The 18623-nt window shown below is 47.4% G+C and overlaps 1 protein-coding gene across 3 annotated transcripts in view; it reads left to right on the forward strand.

The window, feature by feature from the left end:
- The window catches only part of WDFY4 (WDFY family member 4), a 252064-nt gene that overhangs the window by 98418 nt on the left and 135023 nt on the right, over nt 1-18623 (forward strand). For all 3 annotated transcript variants that reach the window (XM_010854420.1, XM_010854422.1, XM_010854421.1), the window contains exons 24-31: nt 972-1124; nt 4941-5014; nt 7549-7710; nt 8299-8390; nt 10436-10535; nt 12567-12772; nt 13556-13725; nt 15738-15863. In XM_010854420.1, coding sequence (XP_010852722.1) covers nt 972-1124; nt 4941-5014; nt 7549-7710; nt 8299-8390; nt 10436-10535; nt 12567-12772; nt 13556-13725; nt 15738-15863 — 1083 coding nt within the window. The remainder of the gene's footprint in view (nt 1-971; nt 1125-4940; nt 5015-7548; nt 7711-8298; nt 8391-10435; nt 10536-12566; nt 12773-13555; nt 13726-15737; nt 15864-18623) is intronic.

Here is an 18623-nt window from a genome sequence, read left to right on the forward strand (position 1 = left end):
AACTGAACTGAATCCCATCTGTGAGGGCTCCACCCTCATGCCTTCATCCAATGCTAATTATTTCCCAAAAGACCTGCCTCCAAATACCATCACACTGGGGAGTAGGGTTTCATCATATGGAGTTTGGGAAGAACAAACAGCCAGCCCATAACAACAAATAAGACTTCCGGATGACCCACTGGAGAGTGTCTGAGAGGACGGGGAGAAGGGTGGACTCTTAGATCCAGGAGTGGGGAATTGAGCTGTGAATGAGCTGAGCTGAGAATCTCAATGAAGTGGGTGAGGACCCAGATAGAAGTGGATGGTAGGGCAGCCTGAGTTTTGTGCTACTGAGGTCAACAGAGACAGGAGGCTAGGTTAGACCCACCTAGTCAGTCTGTGAGATGAGTGTGGGCCACTGGGGTTCCCATGCCTGGATGCTGGACCGGATGCCTGCGTGTTGCCAGTTTTCGGGGCCTGGCACAGCAGAATGGCAGAATGGCACATCTGGTGGCAGCAGCCTGAAGTAGAGCTGACGGAACTGGGTTTGTGGGCAGATGGTGGCTGCCTAGTGATACAGCAGCATCTGTGTGGTGGTTATGAATGTAGGACCCCGTAAAGGAAAACGAGAAAAGCACAGAAAGGTGGAAGGAAACCGGCAGACAGTGGCGTCCCGGAAATGTGGAAAATTCAGGAAGGGGCCGGGGCTCACAGTGAGAGGTGACGCCACATGAGCACAGAAAAGTGGACACTGCGGGGAAGCAGCTGCAGAGGCTGGCGTCTGCTTTCCTTCTGAGAGAAAGGCGGTGGAGGAGGTTGTCCCAGAGAGCAGAGAGTTTCCAGACTGGGCGGACAAAGGGCGCTGGCAGGAGCAAGTAGGCGAGGGAGAGAGAGTCCTCATGATGCGTTCATGGCAGGAGCAGGTAGGCGAGGGGGAGAGAGTCCTGATGACACGTTCACTAGGAAACTGCTTTGTGCTTTAATCTTTGCAGATAATGGCATTTCTCCTGAGGAAAAAGACCTCTTTTCTGAACCATCGCATTTTTCAGCTGATCCTGTCTATCACTGGCACTGTAGAACTGGGCTTTGGACCCTCCGTAATCACCAACGTTGGTGTCTTTCAGCACATCCTCTGCAATTTCGAGGTAAACTGGAGGTTGGTCGCTAGCCCTAAAGATACAGAAAACCTGGAGCCTCATCTAAACCCAGCGGATCCGCTTCCTCCATGCTCAAGGTGGTAGTGAGAGAGAAAACCACAGAGGCTGTGGAGCTCAGAGGCCCTGCTTTATAATTAACTTCTACCACCAATAGGCTGTGCGGCCTCAGACAAGTCCCTTGACTTCTCTGAGTTTGACTCTTCTCCTGTGTGAAAGGGAGACCATCGTCTCTCCCTCACAGGCTGGTGCAGGAGTCAAATCCGCTACTATCTGGGAAAAGATTTTAAAACTGTAGGCTTCCGTACATAAGAGGGTATTAAAGCATACCAATTCCTGTGGATGATGCTTTGCTGTTTAGAAATGCTCCTGTAAAGGAAGGAGTGAGTGAGCCGTAGGGCACACAGGAGGCTGAGTGAGGAGCATCGGGCAGACCTTTGGGTAGATCCCTTCACAAAGCATCATTTATTGAGTGATGGTCACACTCTGGTGTGTTCTGGAGGCATGGTGATAACCAGGACACAGCTCCCACACACAGCCATCTGGGCCCGGGATAGGATGTAGCTGACGCTACAATGTGCTGGATGCCAGTGAGTGGGGAAAGGGCCTCTGGGGAGTGTGAAGAGGGGACAGTCAGCTCAGCTCGTGAATCAGGGCTCTGGGGCTGAGTTTGGCAGAACATGTTCAGTGGGGGAATGTTCCTGGTGGGGTGGATGCCATTTGTTCACATGTAGGGATGAGAACAACCACAGGCATTTGAGAGCAGGTGGCTTGGGGCACCTGCAGCGATGTTACTGCAGGTAGAGGTGACTCTTTGCAACCCCATGGACTGTAACACTTAAGGCTTCCCTGTCCTTCACCATCTCCTGGAGCTTGCTCAAACTCATGTCCATTGAGTCAGTGATGCCATCCAAACATCTCATCTTTTGTCATCCCCTTCTCCTCCTGGATCTGGAGATTGATGCAAGGATTGTTGGGGAAGCCAACTAGACCTGGGATATGGGCTCCCCGTGCACAGCAGGAAGCGGGTGTGCAAAATAGCCTCACCACCCTGGCAAACAAGTCAGCATGCCTTGACCACACTGCTGCCCCTTCTAAAATGCCATGGCCGTGCTCAGGCATCTTGGCTCCTCTATATCATTGCCACCAGCCCAGCCCAGGAATTACCCACACAGGAACCCACCGGGCCCCCACTGCCTGCTCCTGGAACCACCATGGGCACCACCCATCCCCTCCCTGAATAAACTAGCCCCTCAGCTGAGCTGGTGCTTTTCACACTGGGGTTAAGAAAATAGGCAACTAATAAAAGCAAGCAGAAAAGATGCTTAAAAAAATCCACAATAAACCGATGAAATGACATAACATTTTTAAAAGATTGAGAGGAGAGAATTTTTAAAAGAAGAAGGACTTCCCCAGAGCTGGCTACACCAAGTGAAGTCAGGGCAGGGATGTGTCTGTTGTGTTTGGAGGTCACTGACAGGCCCAGGGAAGAGTAAATGCTGGAGTTGGAAGTGAGGTGAGGAGCGGGGAGGAGGCTGGAAGGAGACAGTCAGTGGGTTTTTGAGGAAGAGAAAAAGAGTGTTTCAGAATGTAGGAGACTTGAGCAGTGGGAAGGGGCATCTAAAGTGCCAGTGTAGGAATCAGCTGTTGATGGGACAAGTCCTTCAGGGGGAGGGAAGGTTTGGGGAGCGGAGAGCAGGTTACAATGGAAGGGGCAGATCCCTGATGACTGGTTTGTGGCAGGGAGGGGCAGGGCACTGAGAAGCCGAAAGGGACAGGAAGTTGAAGTCATGCACGCCTTAGGCCTGTGGCCTCAGAAAAGGCCACCCCTTTCTGAGACTGAGGTCGTCCTAGGGGTGGGGAGAGAGCAGAATTTGACACATTATTCATTTGAAATTCAAACTAATTTAATACAGGCATCTTAATACAGTCTTTAGTACAGGGGTTCTGTGACACAGAATAACAACCAAAAGATTCAGTTATGCATGTTTTCCAAAATTCAGACAGTTGGTATTACATAATTTCTAAAAGAGCTGGGTGGCCTCAAGTGTGCTGGGACAATCTGTTATTTTTCTAAAGCTCTGGAGCAGAACACAGGGGGAGGTGTATGCTTCAGGATATCTGTCTTACTTTCTCAGCTCCCCCAGTTCCCAACACGGAGCCTGGTGTATCATTTATTCAGGGACTGCCTTCATGAGTGAATGTGTGTGAATTCAAGTATGCAAAGCTCTTGGCATCCTCTTGAGAATGTTGGGGTGCTGTGTCTGGTTACCTCTACCTTCCCGGGAGCCACATTTATCGACACCAACTCTCTCAAGTGACAGCTGCCCTACCTCTGTGTGTAGCTGGCAGTGAGTGTGCTTTCGGGGGCTGGAAATATGACAGGCTGTTTTTGGCTTAAGAGTAATCCACTTGTCTTATTTTGGTTTACTTTGTATTCATTCTTTTAAAAAAGGGAGTGGATCCTTATTAAGAGGTCACTAAGTGGTATGTATGATGCTGAGCCTTGGGGACTGGAGAGGGACAGACTCTGCCTTCATAATAAACTTAGAGCCACTGAGGTTGTTCCACTTTCCCCCATAAGTAAATGGATGGAGCCATGACTGCTTGCTTGGTTCAAGTGAGGTTGATTATTGACTCTCTGAGTCACTGTCTGCAGGAGATGCCTGTGGGGGAACACAGCAAGAAGGAAAGAGAGTGGGCTCCATGGTCAGACAGACCAGGCTTTGAAGCCAGTCTCTGCCAATTAGAAACCGTGGGTGCCAGACAAGGTGCTCAGTCTCTCTGAGCCTCACGGTTCTTATCTACTAAATGCAGATAATGACTTGGTTTTCGGACTTTGTGCGACGCTTCTTGCCTCCAGCAAATGGTACCATTTGTAAGTGTGAGCTCTTTTTGCTGCTATAAGAGTGTAGTCTTAAACTCCCACATCTGAACTTTCTAGATTCTGGGACTTAGGAAGTACCATCATTTAGATGAGAATAGTAGAGCTCTCTAAAGAAAGTATTAATAGAAATAAGAATGAACGCACGCTCTCACCTTTGCCCCAGAAGGAAGGGGAGCAACTGCATTTTGTTTACAGTAAAGAAAATAATCCGAGTGATAAACTTCACTCGCAGAATCTCAGTGCATTTCACAAGTGTGTGTCATTCACAATTCTGTTGCACAGGAGCTACAGGTTCTATAAATACGGGACCTGAAGAAATTGCACGCACAAGCCGAATGCACGGTTCAGTTCAGTTCAGTCGCTCAGTCGTGTCCGACTCTTTGCGACTCCTATTTTTTTTGAGACTCTTTGCATAGTTGCTGCAGTATAAAACCTGAGAGGTGAGACTCAGCTCCTAATTCCAGTTCAATGACTTGTTGGTGATAAGGGACCTGTCTCTCAAAGGTCTGTCTTACCCTCTATTTTCTCCTCTCTTAATTGGGAACACTGATATTTGCCTTGTATAGTAGGATCCAATGAGAATGACATGCATTTGGTGTGTCGATGCACAGGCTGTGAGGCCCAGGGTGGGACACATATAGAAGATGGTTACTGTAGGCGTCCTTGGTTTGAATCAGGACCCACAGCAAAGCTCCAGACAGCAGCAGAGATGGGAAAGACAGGAGCGGTGTTTGCACTTTCTCCTGGCGGTGGTGCCCTCTATATCTTCTAGCGGTCAGGAGAACTGGTATGATTCTGGAGCTGGTAAGCTGTGTTAGTGATTCCAAGCCAAAGAAGACCACACCCAGCACCTCACCAGTTCACACTGCCTGGCAACCCTTCCTTTCACACACTTGATTTCATTGTGTTCTGTCTTCCAGCTCTGGATGAATGCTGCCGACAATTTGGAGCTCTCTCTCTTTTCCCATCTAGTGGAAATCCTTCAGTCAACAAGGTAGGCTGGGCTTTGGCAGCCTGGGGGTTACAGTTAAAGTTTCATGCCAGGAATAGAAACTAGGAGGACAGGACAGCCAGTTGCTCAGTAACTATGGACTTCTCCCGTTCCCAGAGCATGAGGTCTCAGGGGGCAGCATGTCTGTCTTAGTCTATTCAGCTGCTATAACAAAAAATACCATAGGCTAGTTCAGTTCAGTTCAGTTACTCAGTCATGTCTGACTCTTTGTGACCCCATGGACTGCAGCACGCCAGGCTTTCCTATCCATCACCAACTCCTGGAGCTTGCTCAAACTCATGTCCATCGAGTCGGTGATGCCACCCAACCATCTCATCCTCTGTCCTCCCCTTCTCCTCCTGCCTTCAATCTTTCCCAGCATCAGAGTCTTTTCAAATGAGTCAGCTCTTTGCATCAGGTGGCCAAAGTACTGGAGCTTCAGCTTTAGCATCAGTCCTTCCAATGAATATTCAGAACTGGTCTCCTTTGGGATGGACTGGTTCGATCTTGCAGTCCAAGGGACTCTCAAGAGTCTTCTCCAATACCATAATTCAAAAGCATCAATTCTTCAGTATTCAGCTTTCTTTGTGGTCCAGCTCTCACATCCATACATGACTACTGGAAAAACCGTAGCCTTGACTAGACGGACCTTTGTTGGCAAAGTAATGTCTCTGCTTTTTAATATGCATCTAGGTTGGTCATAGCTTTGCTTCCAAAGGAAGCCATAGCCTAGGGGACTGACAGGCCACAGAAGTCTATCTCTCACAGTTTTGGAGGCTGGAAATCTAAGATCAGGCTCTGGCAGATCCAGTGTCTGGTGGGGACCTGCTTCATGGTTCATGGTTTGCCATCTTCTCACTACCAGCTCCGTGGCAGAGGGGTAAGGGAGCCCTCCAAGGTCTCTTTTATAAGGGCACTAATTCCACTCATGAAGGCTTCACCCTCATAACCCAAGCATCTCTCAAAGGCCTCTCTCCAAATGCCGTCACATTGTTACTTTTTGAATTAGTCAAGGCTCTTTTGATAGCAAATGGCAGAAATAGAACTCAAACCAAATTAAAAAGGAAGAAATAGAGGGTGAAAAGGAAAGCAGAGAAAGGGGACATTTATTGGCTCATACAGTTGACAGAGTCAGATCTTCACATGGTGTCTGGATGATGCTTACATTACTTTATTTGAGACCTACCCCAGTCTTGTCTGTGCTTTCTTCCATGCTGGCTTCGTTCTGGCTGGGCAACTTCATAGAGTGTCCGCGGCTCTGCACAGTCAGCAGACAGGGCTTCTTTTTCACTCAATACTCCTAGCAGTAGGGATAGAGTCTCACGGGCCATCTTAGGTCATGTGACCAGGCCAGGAGCATCTCTTGCCCTCTGGAGCAGGTGGAGGAGAGTTAGAAAGAGGTAAGTCCCAAAGAAAACCAGGGACTGTGATCAGAATAAGGGAGAAGGGAGGCAGGGAAGCCAGTCAATCAACCCACCTCCTTCCTTATACAGCGGGCTGTTCACATCCACCTCCATCTGATTCCTTACAGATCAGCTGTTCTAGTGATCATTAGCACCTTAGTGTTTGAAGGTGTTTGCAACCACCCTTTCATTCATCCACTCATGATTGACTATTATAACCCACTCCATTCCATACCACTTCGTAGTGCTGGAGGTTCAGGGAAGGACAAGACACAGCCCTATGGAGAAGGAATGCAGAAAGCAGACTGCTCAGTGCTGTGATGAGAGCACAAAGGACATTGGGTACTTACAGGTGCTGAATGCACGTCTTCCCATTGAACCCACGAGTGCAAGCCACACACAGACTTGGCTGGTTCTACCTCTTCTGTGTATCAGGGGTATGGGGCTTGGCAGAGTTCAACACAGCAGTAGTGAAGACAGCTCAAGAAGGAGCAATCCATCCACATTCTTTCGCCTCCAGTTTCTTTTCTTTCCCCCTTTCCACTGTCTTTCTGTACCTGTTGTTTTCTAAGAGACGGACACTCACCCTGGGAGCTGTTTTCTTTGAGGGAGTAGAATTTACAGGAAATTGTGTTTGCGATTATCCTGAGGAGGGGGTGCGGAGACTTGAATCCTGTCTCTCTCCCCTTTGACTCTTGGAGGCACGTTCATCCACTTTGTGGTTTGGGGCGAGCAGGAAGACACACAGGCTGAGGGGCTGGCCGAGGCCCGGTGCCGGCTGTTGGGAAGTGCTCCGTGGTCATGCTCCAGTCTGCTCTCTTTGTTCGGAGTTTTCTGAGACCAGCATTAGTTTTCCCTGAGGCTTGGAATTTAAAAGTCAATAACTGGTGGTTGTTTTGAAGGCAGTTTCCGGTGGGGGTGGAAGGGCATGGGAGGCTCACCCCCAAGCGACTGGGGCACTGGGCAGACACATATTCGATGGGTGTCTGGCAGCATTTTGACGAGTTGCCAGGAGAGCATGAGAGCCAGAGGGCCATGGAGCAAACCCAGACTGTGGAACCTTTTTAGCAGAAACACAGCAAATTTGGTTCATTCCAGTAAAAGCTTTCACTGCCTCTCTCCTGGGCTCACCAGGGAAGGACCCCGGAACGCTGAAGTCGCTCACCAGGCACAGCTTATTCCCAAGCTCGTCTTCCTCTTCAACGAGCCAGGCCTCACGCCCTCCAAGATGCGCACCATCATTGCCATCCTGGGCTGTCAGCTGCGGGGCCACTTCAGCCTCCAGGACCTGCTTAGGTATCGTGCCAGCTCCCCGGGGAGAGGGCGGAGCATCAGGGCTGCTTCATGAGGGAACTAGACCCCAGCTCTCTCCTTACCACACTCAGCTCAGCAGCACTGCCCTTCAATGCAGCAGCAGGTTCTGTTTCCCTGGAACCTCCTAGAAACATTTTCTCTGTTCATGGCTTGAAAAAAGGGGTGGGTCCCCTGGACTCCTCAGCAGGGTTGTGGGTTCACTGCTCCCTGATGCTCAGACACACCTACCAAGAACCCCAGAATTTCCATGCGCCCGGCCATCCTCACCAGCCAGTGACCCAACACGCCAGCCTCCTGCAGACTTCCCAGCAGATGGGACATTTCAGCTGTTGTGTCCTCAGCCATGTCTGTCGTATTGACCTGGCAGAGCCAGAGTCAGCTTCTCTGATGAATCCTGACAGATTGGAGAAGTCTCTGGAAAGATCACACTGATCACAGAGTAACACGATTCCCCCTCAAGTCCTCCCTTGAAGCCGCATTTGGGTGATTCTGTGTAGAAAACCTTCATGGGTGCTCAGGAGACATGGGCCAAGCCCACAGCTGAGTGTGTCCCTCTCTTTCTGCCTTCAGAATTGCTCTGTTTGTGGTGTACACCCTCAAGCCTTCATCGTTGAACGAGAAGCAGATCTGTGTGGACAGAGCCCCGGACCCTTCCCTGCCCGGTGAGAAGACCTTTCCCAGGTGCCAGTCTGATGGCAGCAGGGCGACACCCACAGCAGCCCTGACAGGCACATACCGTGGGCCCAGTTTGAGTGCTAGGCTGTGGGAAGGGAGGGGGGGTGCCCACAGAAAACCGAGTTGCTGTTCCCGGGTGCCATCTTCCGAGGTCACAGCTATATGATTAGAGCCACAAATAAAAACAAATCATGTGTTCTTCCTTCACAACCTGGAATGGCTTCCAAGTCCTGCGGGATAACAGCTCCCCGTATATCACAGGCGGGCGCCTTCGTGCCCCAGTCTCTGCCTCACTCCCTTGGCGAGCCCCGGCTTCAGTGCTCTGCAGTGCTGACACATTCTAATGCGTGAGGGTCTGCCGTCCACATTCTAACGCGTGAGGGTCTGCCGGCCACCGCGCTCGGCCCTGCTGGTCCCTCTGCAGGGTCACTCCCCTGCCCCACCCCACCCCACCTCACCCCACCAGGCCAGCCATTCCCAGTCCTACAGGCCAGACTAGGTCACCTTCTCTAGGCTGCTAGAGTCCTTGTGCTTACTCTCATGCAAAGGCTTGTGATTTGTTTCTTTGAGTCTCTCTCTCCTCAACCAGATTCAGAACAGCAGCTGCATCAGGTTCTGAACTCCCTCTGCTAGGGGCAGACGCGAAGGGGACAATTACTGACTGCTTTGTCCCGGGCCTCCTCTGTCCAAGATGGGAGCCTCTAACCACGTGTAGCCATTTAAATTAAATTTATTGAAATGAAATGCGACTAAAAATTCAGTTCCTCAGTCACACTAGCCGTGTTCCAAGTGCTGAATAACCATGTGGAGCTAGTGGTTACTGCATTAGACAGGGCAGATAGAGAACACTCTTATCACAAAAGATTCTCTTGGCTAATGTCACTCAATCCAGATAAATTCTCTCTTATCCTTAGATCAAGCCTGAAAAGTAGGAATTGCTATTCCCATTTTGTAGATGAGAAAACAGAGACTCAGAGACTACGACCTTAAAGAGAGAAGGGGCCAGAATCCAGATAGAGGGTACTCTGACTCCATTTCTCCAAGCTGCCTCATCAGTTATATTTCTACAGCATGCTGTGTGCCCTGAATTGGTGGTAAACTAACTGGCCGACCAAGGGGCTACATGAATGGATAATCAGCTAACAGTATACTGTGCAGTCCTGAGAAGGCAACGGCACCCCACTCCAGTACTCTTGCCTGGAAAATCCCATGGACGGAGGAGCCTGGTAGGCTGCAGTCCATGGGGTCGCTAAGAGTTGGGCACGACTGAGTGACTTCACTTTCACTTTTCACTTTCATGCATTGGAGAAGGAAATGGCAACCCACTCCAGTGTTCTTGCCTGGAGAATCCCAGGGACAGAGGAGCCTAGTGGGCTGCCGTCCATGGGGTCGCAGAGTCTGACATGACTGAAGCGACTTAGCAGCAGCAGCAGCATACTGTGCAGTCAGCCCTCCTTCTCGTGGGGACTCCATTCTAAAACTTTCGTCTCGCTAAATATCTACAAAGACAGTATTTACATGTCCTTCAAGGTCATAGTAACGCTTCAGAAGTAATCTTGCTGCAGTTCAAACTCTGTTTTTTAGTGCAGCATAGACGTGCAAAAGCCCTGGACTAGGGCAGGGACCCAGATTGAGCACAATAATCTTCACCACTCTGCTCCCACTGCCTTGCATAATGCCCAGCACATAGTAGGTGCTCAGGAAATGTTACAGTCCATGAAAATGTTAAAACTCTTCCTACTGGAAGAAAAATTTGACCCTATCATTTTTAGGATTTTTTTGGGGTGGGGGGCAGGCTATGGGGAGCATCAAAAACATCTCTAATTAAAGGAAACTTTAGAAACATTTCCAGAAATTCTTTTAAAGCATTAAATGGAAATCTAGAATTGAAAGCCAAAATTTCAAGTCCCATGCATGTCTCAACTCCTGGGAGAACTAAGCATTTGGTGAATATGATTGCCTACTGCAGCAAATATTATGTCTCTTTACATCCGTTTTCTCTCAAATCTCCATTTTATTTTATTTTTTGTAGCTGGAAGCCAAACATCTGGAAAGACAATCTGGCTCAGAAACCAGTTGCTGGAGATGCTGCTCAGCGTAATATCTTCTTCCCAACTTCATCTGTCCTCTGAGTAAGTAGTTCCAGAAAGAGTGATTTGCCACAAGGCTGCTTCATACAGGGTGCAGTATTAAGACCTTTACTTAATGAAAAGTTTAGCATCTCTGAGTTGGTTTTCTGCACTAGTCAGAAAGAAAATTATATTCTCTCCACCCAATAAAGCAGACCTTGCCCTAAGACATTCTGATGCAAATGTTAAATGGGCATGAGTAACTCAAAGCAGATTTGGTTTCATTACAATAAACTCTTCCTGTCACCATCGCTGAAGTGTAATTGTTATTGTCTTGGCAGTTGTGATAATCACTGATTTTGATGTCCTGTACTTGGCAGACAATGGAATGGAGAAACGGTTAGCCTAAATAGCATCTATCATGGAAAAGGCTTGCCAAATTCTTCTGCTACTTACTGTTAGTCTTTCAGTTATTTTTCCAAGTTGGAAAAAGAAGTATCTGCCTTCAGTTAACTTTCAAAACAACCTGCAGTCATAAAATTCCATTAACTCTGTTGGACCGCCTGCTTTATCTCGGCTCTGGGGTCACTAATTCAATAGCTATTTGTTGAGTACCTACTGTGTGCCAGACACTGTTCCTCCTTCCGAGAACGCCACGCTGAAAAGGCCAGTCCAGACCCTACTCTCACTAAGCTGACCTTTTAGTGTGTGTGTGGTTTGGACAGGGAGGCATCGAGGTGGGGAGTTACCCCTCAGTAAATCAGCCTTGTACAAAGTGCTTTAAGGGTCTCTAGATTTCTAGAATCAGTGCATGGCAGAACTGGAAGATGCCTTGGAGGTGAGCTGCATGCGTGCGGAGTTGCTTCAGTCGTGTCCGACTCTGTGCAACCCAGTGGACTGCAGCCTGCCAGGCTGCTCTGTCCATGGGATTCTCCAGGCAAGAATACTGAAGCAGGCTGCCATGCCCTCCTCTGGAGGATCTTCCTGACCCAGGGAGATGAGCTAGTCTCTACCTTTTCACCTTTTTGAAAAGGAATGTAATGTAGTGCTTAAGCACTTGGGCTCTGACAACTTCACCTCCTGGGTTCAAATCCCAGCTCTGCCCTCAGGGACCTTAGGGAGGTGACCTAAGCCTTCTATGTCTCTCTTCTACTCATCTTTGTGAAAATAAAATAGATAGATAGAAATAGCTGCCATAGATAGAAATTAATAGGTGGATAACTCTGAGCATGGTGCCTGGGCTACGGTATAAACTCTAACAGCTAACTACTCTCACCATCACTACCACCACAGTCACCTCCATCATCCTCTTCATCGTCATAATGAGGGAAGATGATCAGAGCTCACCAGTCATCCAATTACTAAATGAAGTCATGGCTAAAAGAGAGGACCATCTCTTGACTCCTAGTTTCAGTGGCCATGCCCTCACCTCACCTAATCTGGCAACTGGCGCTGAGACTGCTGCCCAGCCAGGATGGACCCTTTCCTGGCTCTCAGGAACCTCAGGTTTTGCTGAACAATTGCCCCTGAGCATCGGCTCCCGTCTCTCTGTCCTCCATTTCCCTCTAGCAAGTCCGTGTTCTCTAGACACATCGTTTAAAAGTTCATTATTGAAAGTGACAGTTAAACATTTTTTTTTTTGTCTAAACCAATAAAGATGCATAAATAATGTGCTATTCCATTAAGACTAATTCTGAACAGTGTATTTTAAAAGGGAATTAAGTAACCATGATGTGTTTTATGCGACTACATTGATGTCATTAATGAGTGGCTGGTCAGACACTGTGTAAGCTTGAATAGTAGTGAGCAGGGCTTTATCATTTGGTACATGGTTTCCAGTTGCTTTCAAAAGCTTTGGCCAACTTACGCTTCAGCCATTAATAGGCAAATTCACCTCTTTCACAGCAGCCTTGCCAACATTACCGATCTTTTAAAATGTAATATGTACTTTGCTGAGTGCTGTCCAGATGTTACCTTAACCTGCCTCTCCTGGGTGCCTGATGAAGCTGGATGTTATTTATGTTTTCTGGGCATGTCATTTGCTTATGGGCTGAGAGATAATTTATAGCATTTATTGACCCCCTTCCCACCCAGGACAAAGGAAGAGATGTTTCTGAACCTGGGGTCCGACTGGTTCCTGCTCTTCGTGCAGGGCCACATGCACCCCAGCACAGTGGTGCTGGGCTTGAAGCTGCTGCTACACTTTTTGTCAAGCCCCTCCCTCCGAGGGCGATTTAAAGACGGCCTGCCTGCAGGCTCCTGGGTGGAACGCAGCTCCGAGGGCATGGACATCGTGATGGGTGAGTGTGCGGCGCTCTCCAGGAGACAGGGTGCCACCTGGGGATGAGGGCCTGCCGGGACTAAGGGGCCTTCACACTGCCTGCTGTAGCGTGACCTTGACCTTGACCCCTTCCCCCACCTCTGACTTCCTTTTTCAGACTCCTCCCCACATGGCCTCACTGCTCTTCAGATGCTGGGGACTTCTTTCCACTCCTCAAAGTCTCCTTAACTCTTTCCTTCTTGCAGAGGTGCTTCCCCAGCCCTCAACACCAGCACGGCTCTCTGGGCTGATGTGCATTCATCCTTTAGGCTCGATTTTATGTCACTTCCTCCAGGAGAGGAAGGTCCCACGTCAATTAGAGCACCTCTGTTACATTTTCTTTCTTTCTTTTTTTTGGTGGGGGAGCGGTTTATCATAGTTTACAAGCATATTTTTATTTAGGTATTTAATTCTGTAATGTCTGTTCCTCCCACCACATTGTAAATAGCTGATGAAGGCCTGGGGTTCTGTATATTTTTTCAGAACACTACATTCTTATTGCCTATGCAAAGATGTCTTGCTACCTCTAAGGTGGTAGGCACCAGATAAGCATCTGGGTTTGAATGAATGAATGAGCACATCAGAAGTAGGAAAAGAAGTTCTTACTGAGCACACTCTTGTGCTGTATATGCATGACGTATTTCCATCTGGCATGTCTGTAGGACGGGTTGGTGGGAGGGGATTCCTTCCTGTGCCCAGTCCCCATGTTGACCAGAAGCAATTTTTCTCAACTGGATTTTGTGCCCTTCTCCCTGATCAATAGATAACCTGAAGAGCCATCCTCCAACGCCTGACCAGAGCCCCTGCCTGCTTCCTGGGTTCCGGGTCTTGAGCGACTTTTTGGCCCACCATGTTCATATTCCAGAAGTCTACCTCATCGTGTCCACCTTCTTCCTCCAGACACCCCTCACAGAGCTGACGGACGGGCCCAAGGTAGGGTCCAGGGGCTCTCAGGATGAAGTGGCACACTTGGGTTTCTGACTTCTGTGTCCCCCAAGACTCTCCTCACCTTCCTCTGTGCCTCCCAACTTTCATCCTGACCCACTTCCTTCCCTGGCAGTCCCACCTTCTTGCTTGCTCTTCACATATCCTAGACTTGCTCAGCCTCTGCCTGCCTTGTCCCTCCCAGCGGATCTCTGTTTTGTTCCACTTTTAAGTTTTTCTCCTCTGGGTAGACAAATCGCATGATGGTGGGGGCAACATGGGGAGGCTGGATTGCTGCCACCGCAGACATAGAGCCTCATTCTATCACCTTCAGAGAAACATGCCCCTGTACCTTAGTAACGCCCCTGTTCTCCCCCTGCATTCTAGTGTGAACCTTACATGCCCTGAGCCTTCTGGCCCACAGGTACCCTTTGCTCAGATGACTTACATCACAGTAGAATGGAAGCCCCCACGAAGGAGCATTGCCTCAGGACTCCACCTTCCATCACTTGTGTATTCCAAGATCATCTTTATCACCTTCTCTCACTGTCGCTGGCAAAGGTCACCTTTTTAAGGCTGAACTGTGTTCCTTCCACGCCTTTCCCAAGTGACTGCATGCCTTAGTATCCTTTCTCTATATTTTCAGCATCTCCTTTTCTACTGATTCTTTCCTCATTGACCATAAGTATGATAAATTATGTCCCTAAAGCCGGAAGCTGCCCCCTTGGCTTGCACTCTTGACCAACTGCTGTCCTGTTTATCGCTCTCCTGGTCCTCCTCCAGAGGAGTCTCCACTCATTGTGGATACCTTCTCACTAGCTTCTCAGTCACTAGAATCCAAGGTTCCTTTGGCTCCTGTTCCTGTGGGATCGGGTTTGGAGTCTGCAGGCAGCATCAAGCCCCTCCCTGACCGGGATCTCATTTGTCTGCCAGCCCATCTTCCTTTCTTATTGGCCTTTTGTGCTGCGGTCCTCGAGTCACCTCCCCAGTAAGACCAGCTGCTTTGCGCTTGGCTGCCCTGGGCCTTTGAGGAGCCCTCTCCCATCTCACCTTCCTGGAAAGCTATCTTCCCTCAGTTCTCCACTCAGATGCCACCTCAGGCTGAGACCCCCTAGACAGCGGGAACCTTTCTCTCTCAGGCCTCATCACGCCTTTGGCTTGTATGGCACCAGCGCTTTTATGGCTGCTTCTCTCCGTAGATGCTGAGCACATCAGTTACAGACCCCGCCTCTTGCTCAGCCTCCTGAGCACCTGATAAACAGACCCAGAAATTGTTTCTTGGTCTTGATAGACTTGAGTTAAACTGCACTGTATAGACGTCATTGGAGGGGCACGGCTTTGCCGAGGACTGAAAAATTCACTTCTTGCATATCGTTATATTTGACCTATCTCAATCTTGATATATGTTAATAGTATTACAGATCACACTTTAGAATTTAACATACTCTGATACTTGTGTTTTTTTCCCATACTGTGGCTCGGGAAACAAACATTTGCTGAATGTCAGGACCTGTGACAGATGTTTTACATATTTTATTTCACTTGATATTTATAACAATCCCATGGGGCAGATAATGGAAGTTTCAATTCACAGAGGAGACTGAACTGCCAAGAGGCTAAATAGCTTGCATAAGCCCAGCTTTTAAAGAAGCAAAGTCAGATCGTCCTGCTTGTCAACCCCACGCTCTCTCTGACTGCACTAGCCCTAAAGCCTTTGAATTTGTCATGTTTTCTGCAATCTCATTTACCAAAATTCATGAAAGTTGATTGGGAGACTGAGTATTGCTGATGTCAGACCCGATGCCAGTTGCTGGTGGGTCTTCAGCCTACCTTAGACGTGTGCGTTTCCCTTATGCTCCATCAGTGGCTGAAATTCCTCTAATGAACCAGCCACCTGGGCTGCTACTGTGATGTTTTGTCTTTCTCACTGGGGCCCCCAGAGAAACACGGCATACTGGGTGGACAGCCAGTCTCTTGGGTGTGTAGCCCAGGTCTCTTACAGCCCTTGCCTCCTCTTTCAGGACAGCCTGGATGCCATGCTTCAGTGGCTCTTGCATAAACACCACAGGGAAGAAGTCCTCCGGGCAGGGCTGTGCACTGAAGGCGCCCTGCTGCTCCTAGAGATGCTGAAAGCCACCATGAGCCAGGTGAGAGCCAGGGGCTGGACCCCGGCAGCTCCCCACATGCTGAGAGGCGTTCTGATGGGAAGACAGGCCCAGAAAAGTCAACCTTGACTTTTCCCAGCAACTTTCTCGTAGTGCTGATAATTTGCAGGTATTATTCAAAACTTTTGATAGAAAAGGCGAGGTGATAACTTAGGTGCTCAATGGGAAACCCAGCTTTAATGTCCCCAGTGGAGTTTATATGTTCTTACCAGAAGACATCTGTTTTCCATTTGTTTAAACATTTGACTTTCTTCCCTGGGAGACTTAAGGCCTCCAGTCAAAGGGAACATTTCTGGGCAACTGCTTTGATTTGAGAGCTTCAGGGGCCCTGTGTTCCCTTGCCTTCTGGGGCCTCTTCCCTCAAGAAGCGCACCTCTACCAGGACAGGTGGGCCTCTCATGAGTGACCCATCAGGTAGAGACCTGTCTTAGAGAAGACAGATGCCTGCCAGATGCAGACGTGACATGGACAGCCTTTGATTCAGGCCTTCAGGCCCACCTTGAAGGTGGGTGGAGAGGTTATTTTAGAACTGAAGGAAAAGGCCATGTGACTTGTGAGCAGGACTAACTGTGGACCAGGTAACAAGAACACCCATGAAAAATTCTGGCTTCATTCTATAGACTCTAAAGGCAACTGGAGGTTTGATATGTGTGGAAACCTAATTGCTTCTGTAAAATGATGCATTATTACCTTTAAAATAAGAAAAAAAAAAGTAGAAAGTAAAAGTCACCTGAAGCACACCCAACCAGAGATAACCACTGTGAACTTTAGTAGAATGTCTTTCAGACACCTAAGAGTATACCACGGCCCTAGGGAATCAGACCACATAAATTCCTGAAAGTGTTGGTCACCCAGTCAGGTCTGACTCTTTGCGACCCCACGGACTGTAACCTGCCAGGCTCCTCTATCCATGGAATTCTCTAGGCCAGCACATTGGAGTGGATAGCCATTCCCTTCTCCAGGGGATCTTCCCCATCCAGGGACTGAACCCAGGTCTCCCACATCGCAGGCAGATTCTTTACTGCCCGAGCCACCAGGGAAGCACATATTTCCTATTGCCTTTTCTCCCCCAACTTGTTGTTGGGAATCATCTCTATTTGTAGATGGAAATTTGTATTGTTTCTCGGAACATTCGTTGTTATAAAAAGTCTGTAATGAGCTTTCTTGAGCACACGTCTGCTCTTTCTGGTTTGATGGCCCCCTTGGTATAAACTCCAGGATGTGGGATACTGGGTCAAGGAACACTTCATGTGCTCGCCTTCTCAGGAAGGCCGCAGTAGACGTCATACGTATATACTCCTCTTGACACACACTCCACGGTCTTGTACAGATGTGCTCGGCCCAGTCCCCACAGCCTCAAGAGGGAGGGGACACACATATATATATATACTTATGGCTGATTCGTGTTGCTGTATGGTAGAATCCAACACCATACCATTGTAAAGCAACTATCCTCCAATTAAAAATAAATACAAAAATAAATACTCTTTTAGCATGTATTTAGATGATTACATGTTTTTTTCTTTTAACCAGTTACCTCTGATGAATTAAATCAATAGATTTCCTCACATTCTTGCAAAGATCTCACTTTCTCACTCTGTTCTTATTCTTTTAGCATACTTCCTTATTCTGCTTGTAAATATTTTATTTATGATTTTGCAGTCATGTTCATAAGTTATATTAGGTTTCAGTTTTCTTTTTTCACACATTGTCAGGTTTTGATATCAGTATTATGCTAGTTTTATTTTAAAAAGATTCTTTTATTCAAGAAGATGCTAAATCCATGACTCATATTATTTAAACCATTCCTATGAAACAGCTTCGGCCTGAATTTTTTTCTATTATTACCTTGCTTAGGCTTTTAAATGTCTCCTTGACCTAGTTTAGGTAACTGATAATTTTTAAAAAACCTTCCCAAGTATTCAGTTTGTATAAATGGTATCCTTTAATTCATTTAATTTTCTTTGTGATTATTTTCCTCTTCTTATTCTTAATTTGTAAGTTCATGCTCTTTCTTTACCTCGCCCATCCTATTTCTTAAGGAGCTGAAGATTTGTGGATTTATAAAGAACAACTTTGGGTATATATGTCATTCCCCTTCACTTTTTTCTGGCTAGTTCTAAAATTTTGATATTTGACATCTTCAATTTTCTTGTTTTCTAGAGTTTCTGTGGTTGCAGATTTAAAGAAATTTTTTATTAAAAAAAGAGATATTTTTGATTCATCTTTTTCCAATGTCCATGTAGTTAAACTTTTTTTTAAATTGCTGTTGTTTATTTCCAGTTTATTTCTGTCCTAGTCAGAGCAAGCGATCTTTACACTTTCCATCTGTGGGAAATTTATTCATGGCTTTGTTGTAGACCTAATGTGCAGTTAATTTGAGGATAGCTGAAAAAAATTGTTTTACAGCATAGAAAGTTTATTACTTTTTAAATCAATGCTATTTAGAAAAAAGCAAACCAAAGAAATAACATGAAAGCATTTAAAATGAAGGAAATACCTAGTATGAGGACAGAAGTAAAAAATAAGACCAAACATTGACTTTATAACAGCAAACATAAAACGGTTAACTATTGTATAACAGATGTGACCCTTAAACAGTCTTCTGGGATCTAACAAACATATAACAGAAGCAAAGTCAGAGGCAGACTTTGGTTCAGTGAAGCTATCTGCCATGAAAGCATCATTTACCAAATATGATAGACAAGCACCAAAATCTAAAAGGCAAAAACTGAAAGGATA

Source organism: Bison bison, unplaced genomic scaffold (assembly GCF_000754665.1).
Source record: "Bison bison bison isolate TAMUID 2011002044 unplaced genomic scaffold, Bison_UMD1.0 scf7180017864341, whole genome shotgun sequence".
NCBI lineage: Eukaryota > Metazoa > Chordata > Mammalia > Artiodactyla > Bovidae > Bison > Bison bison.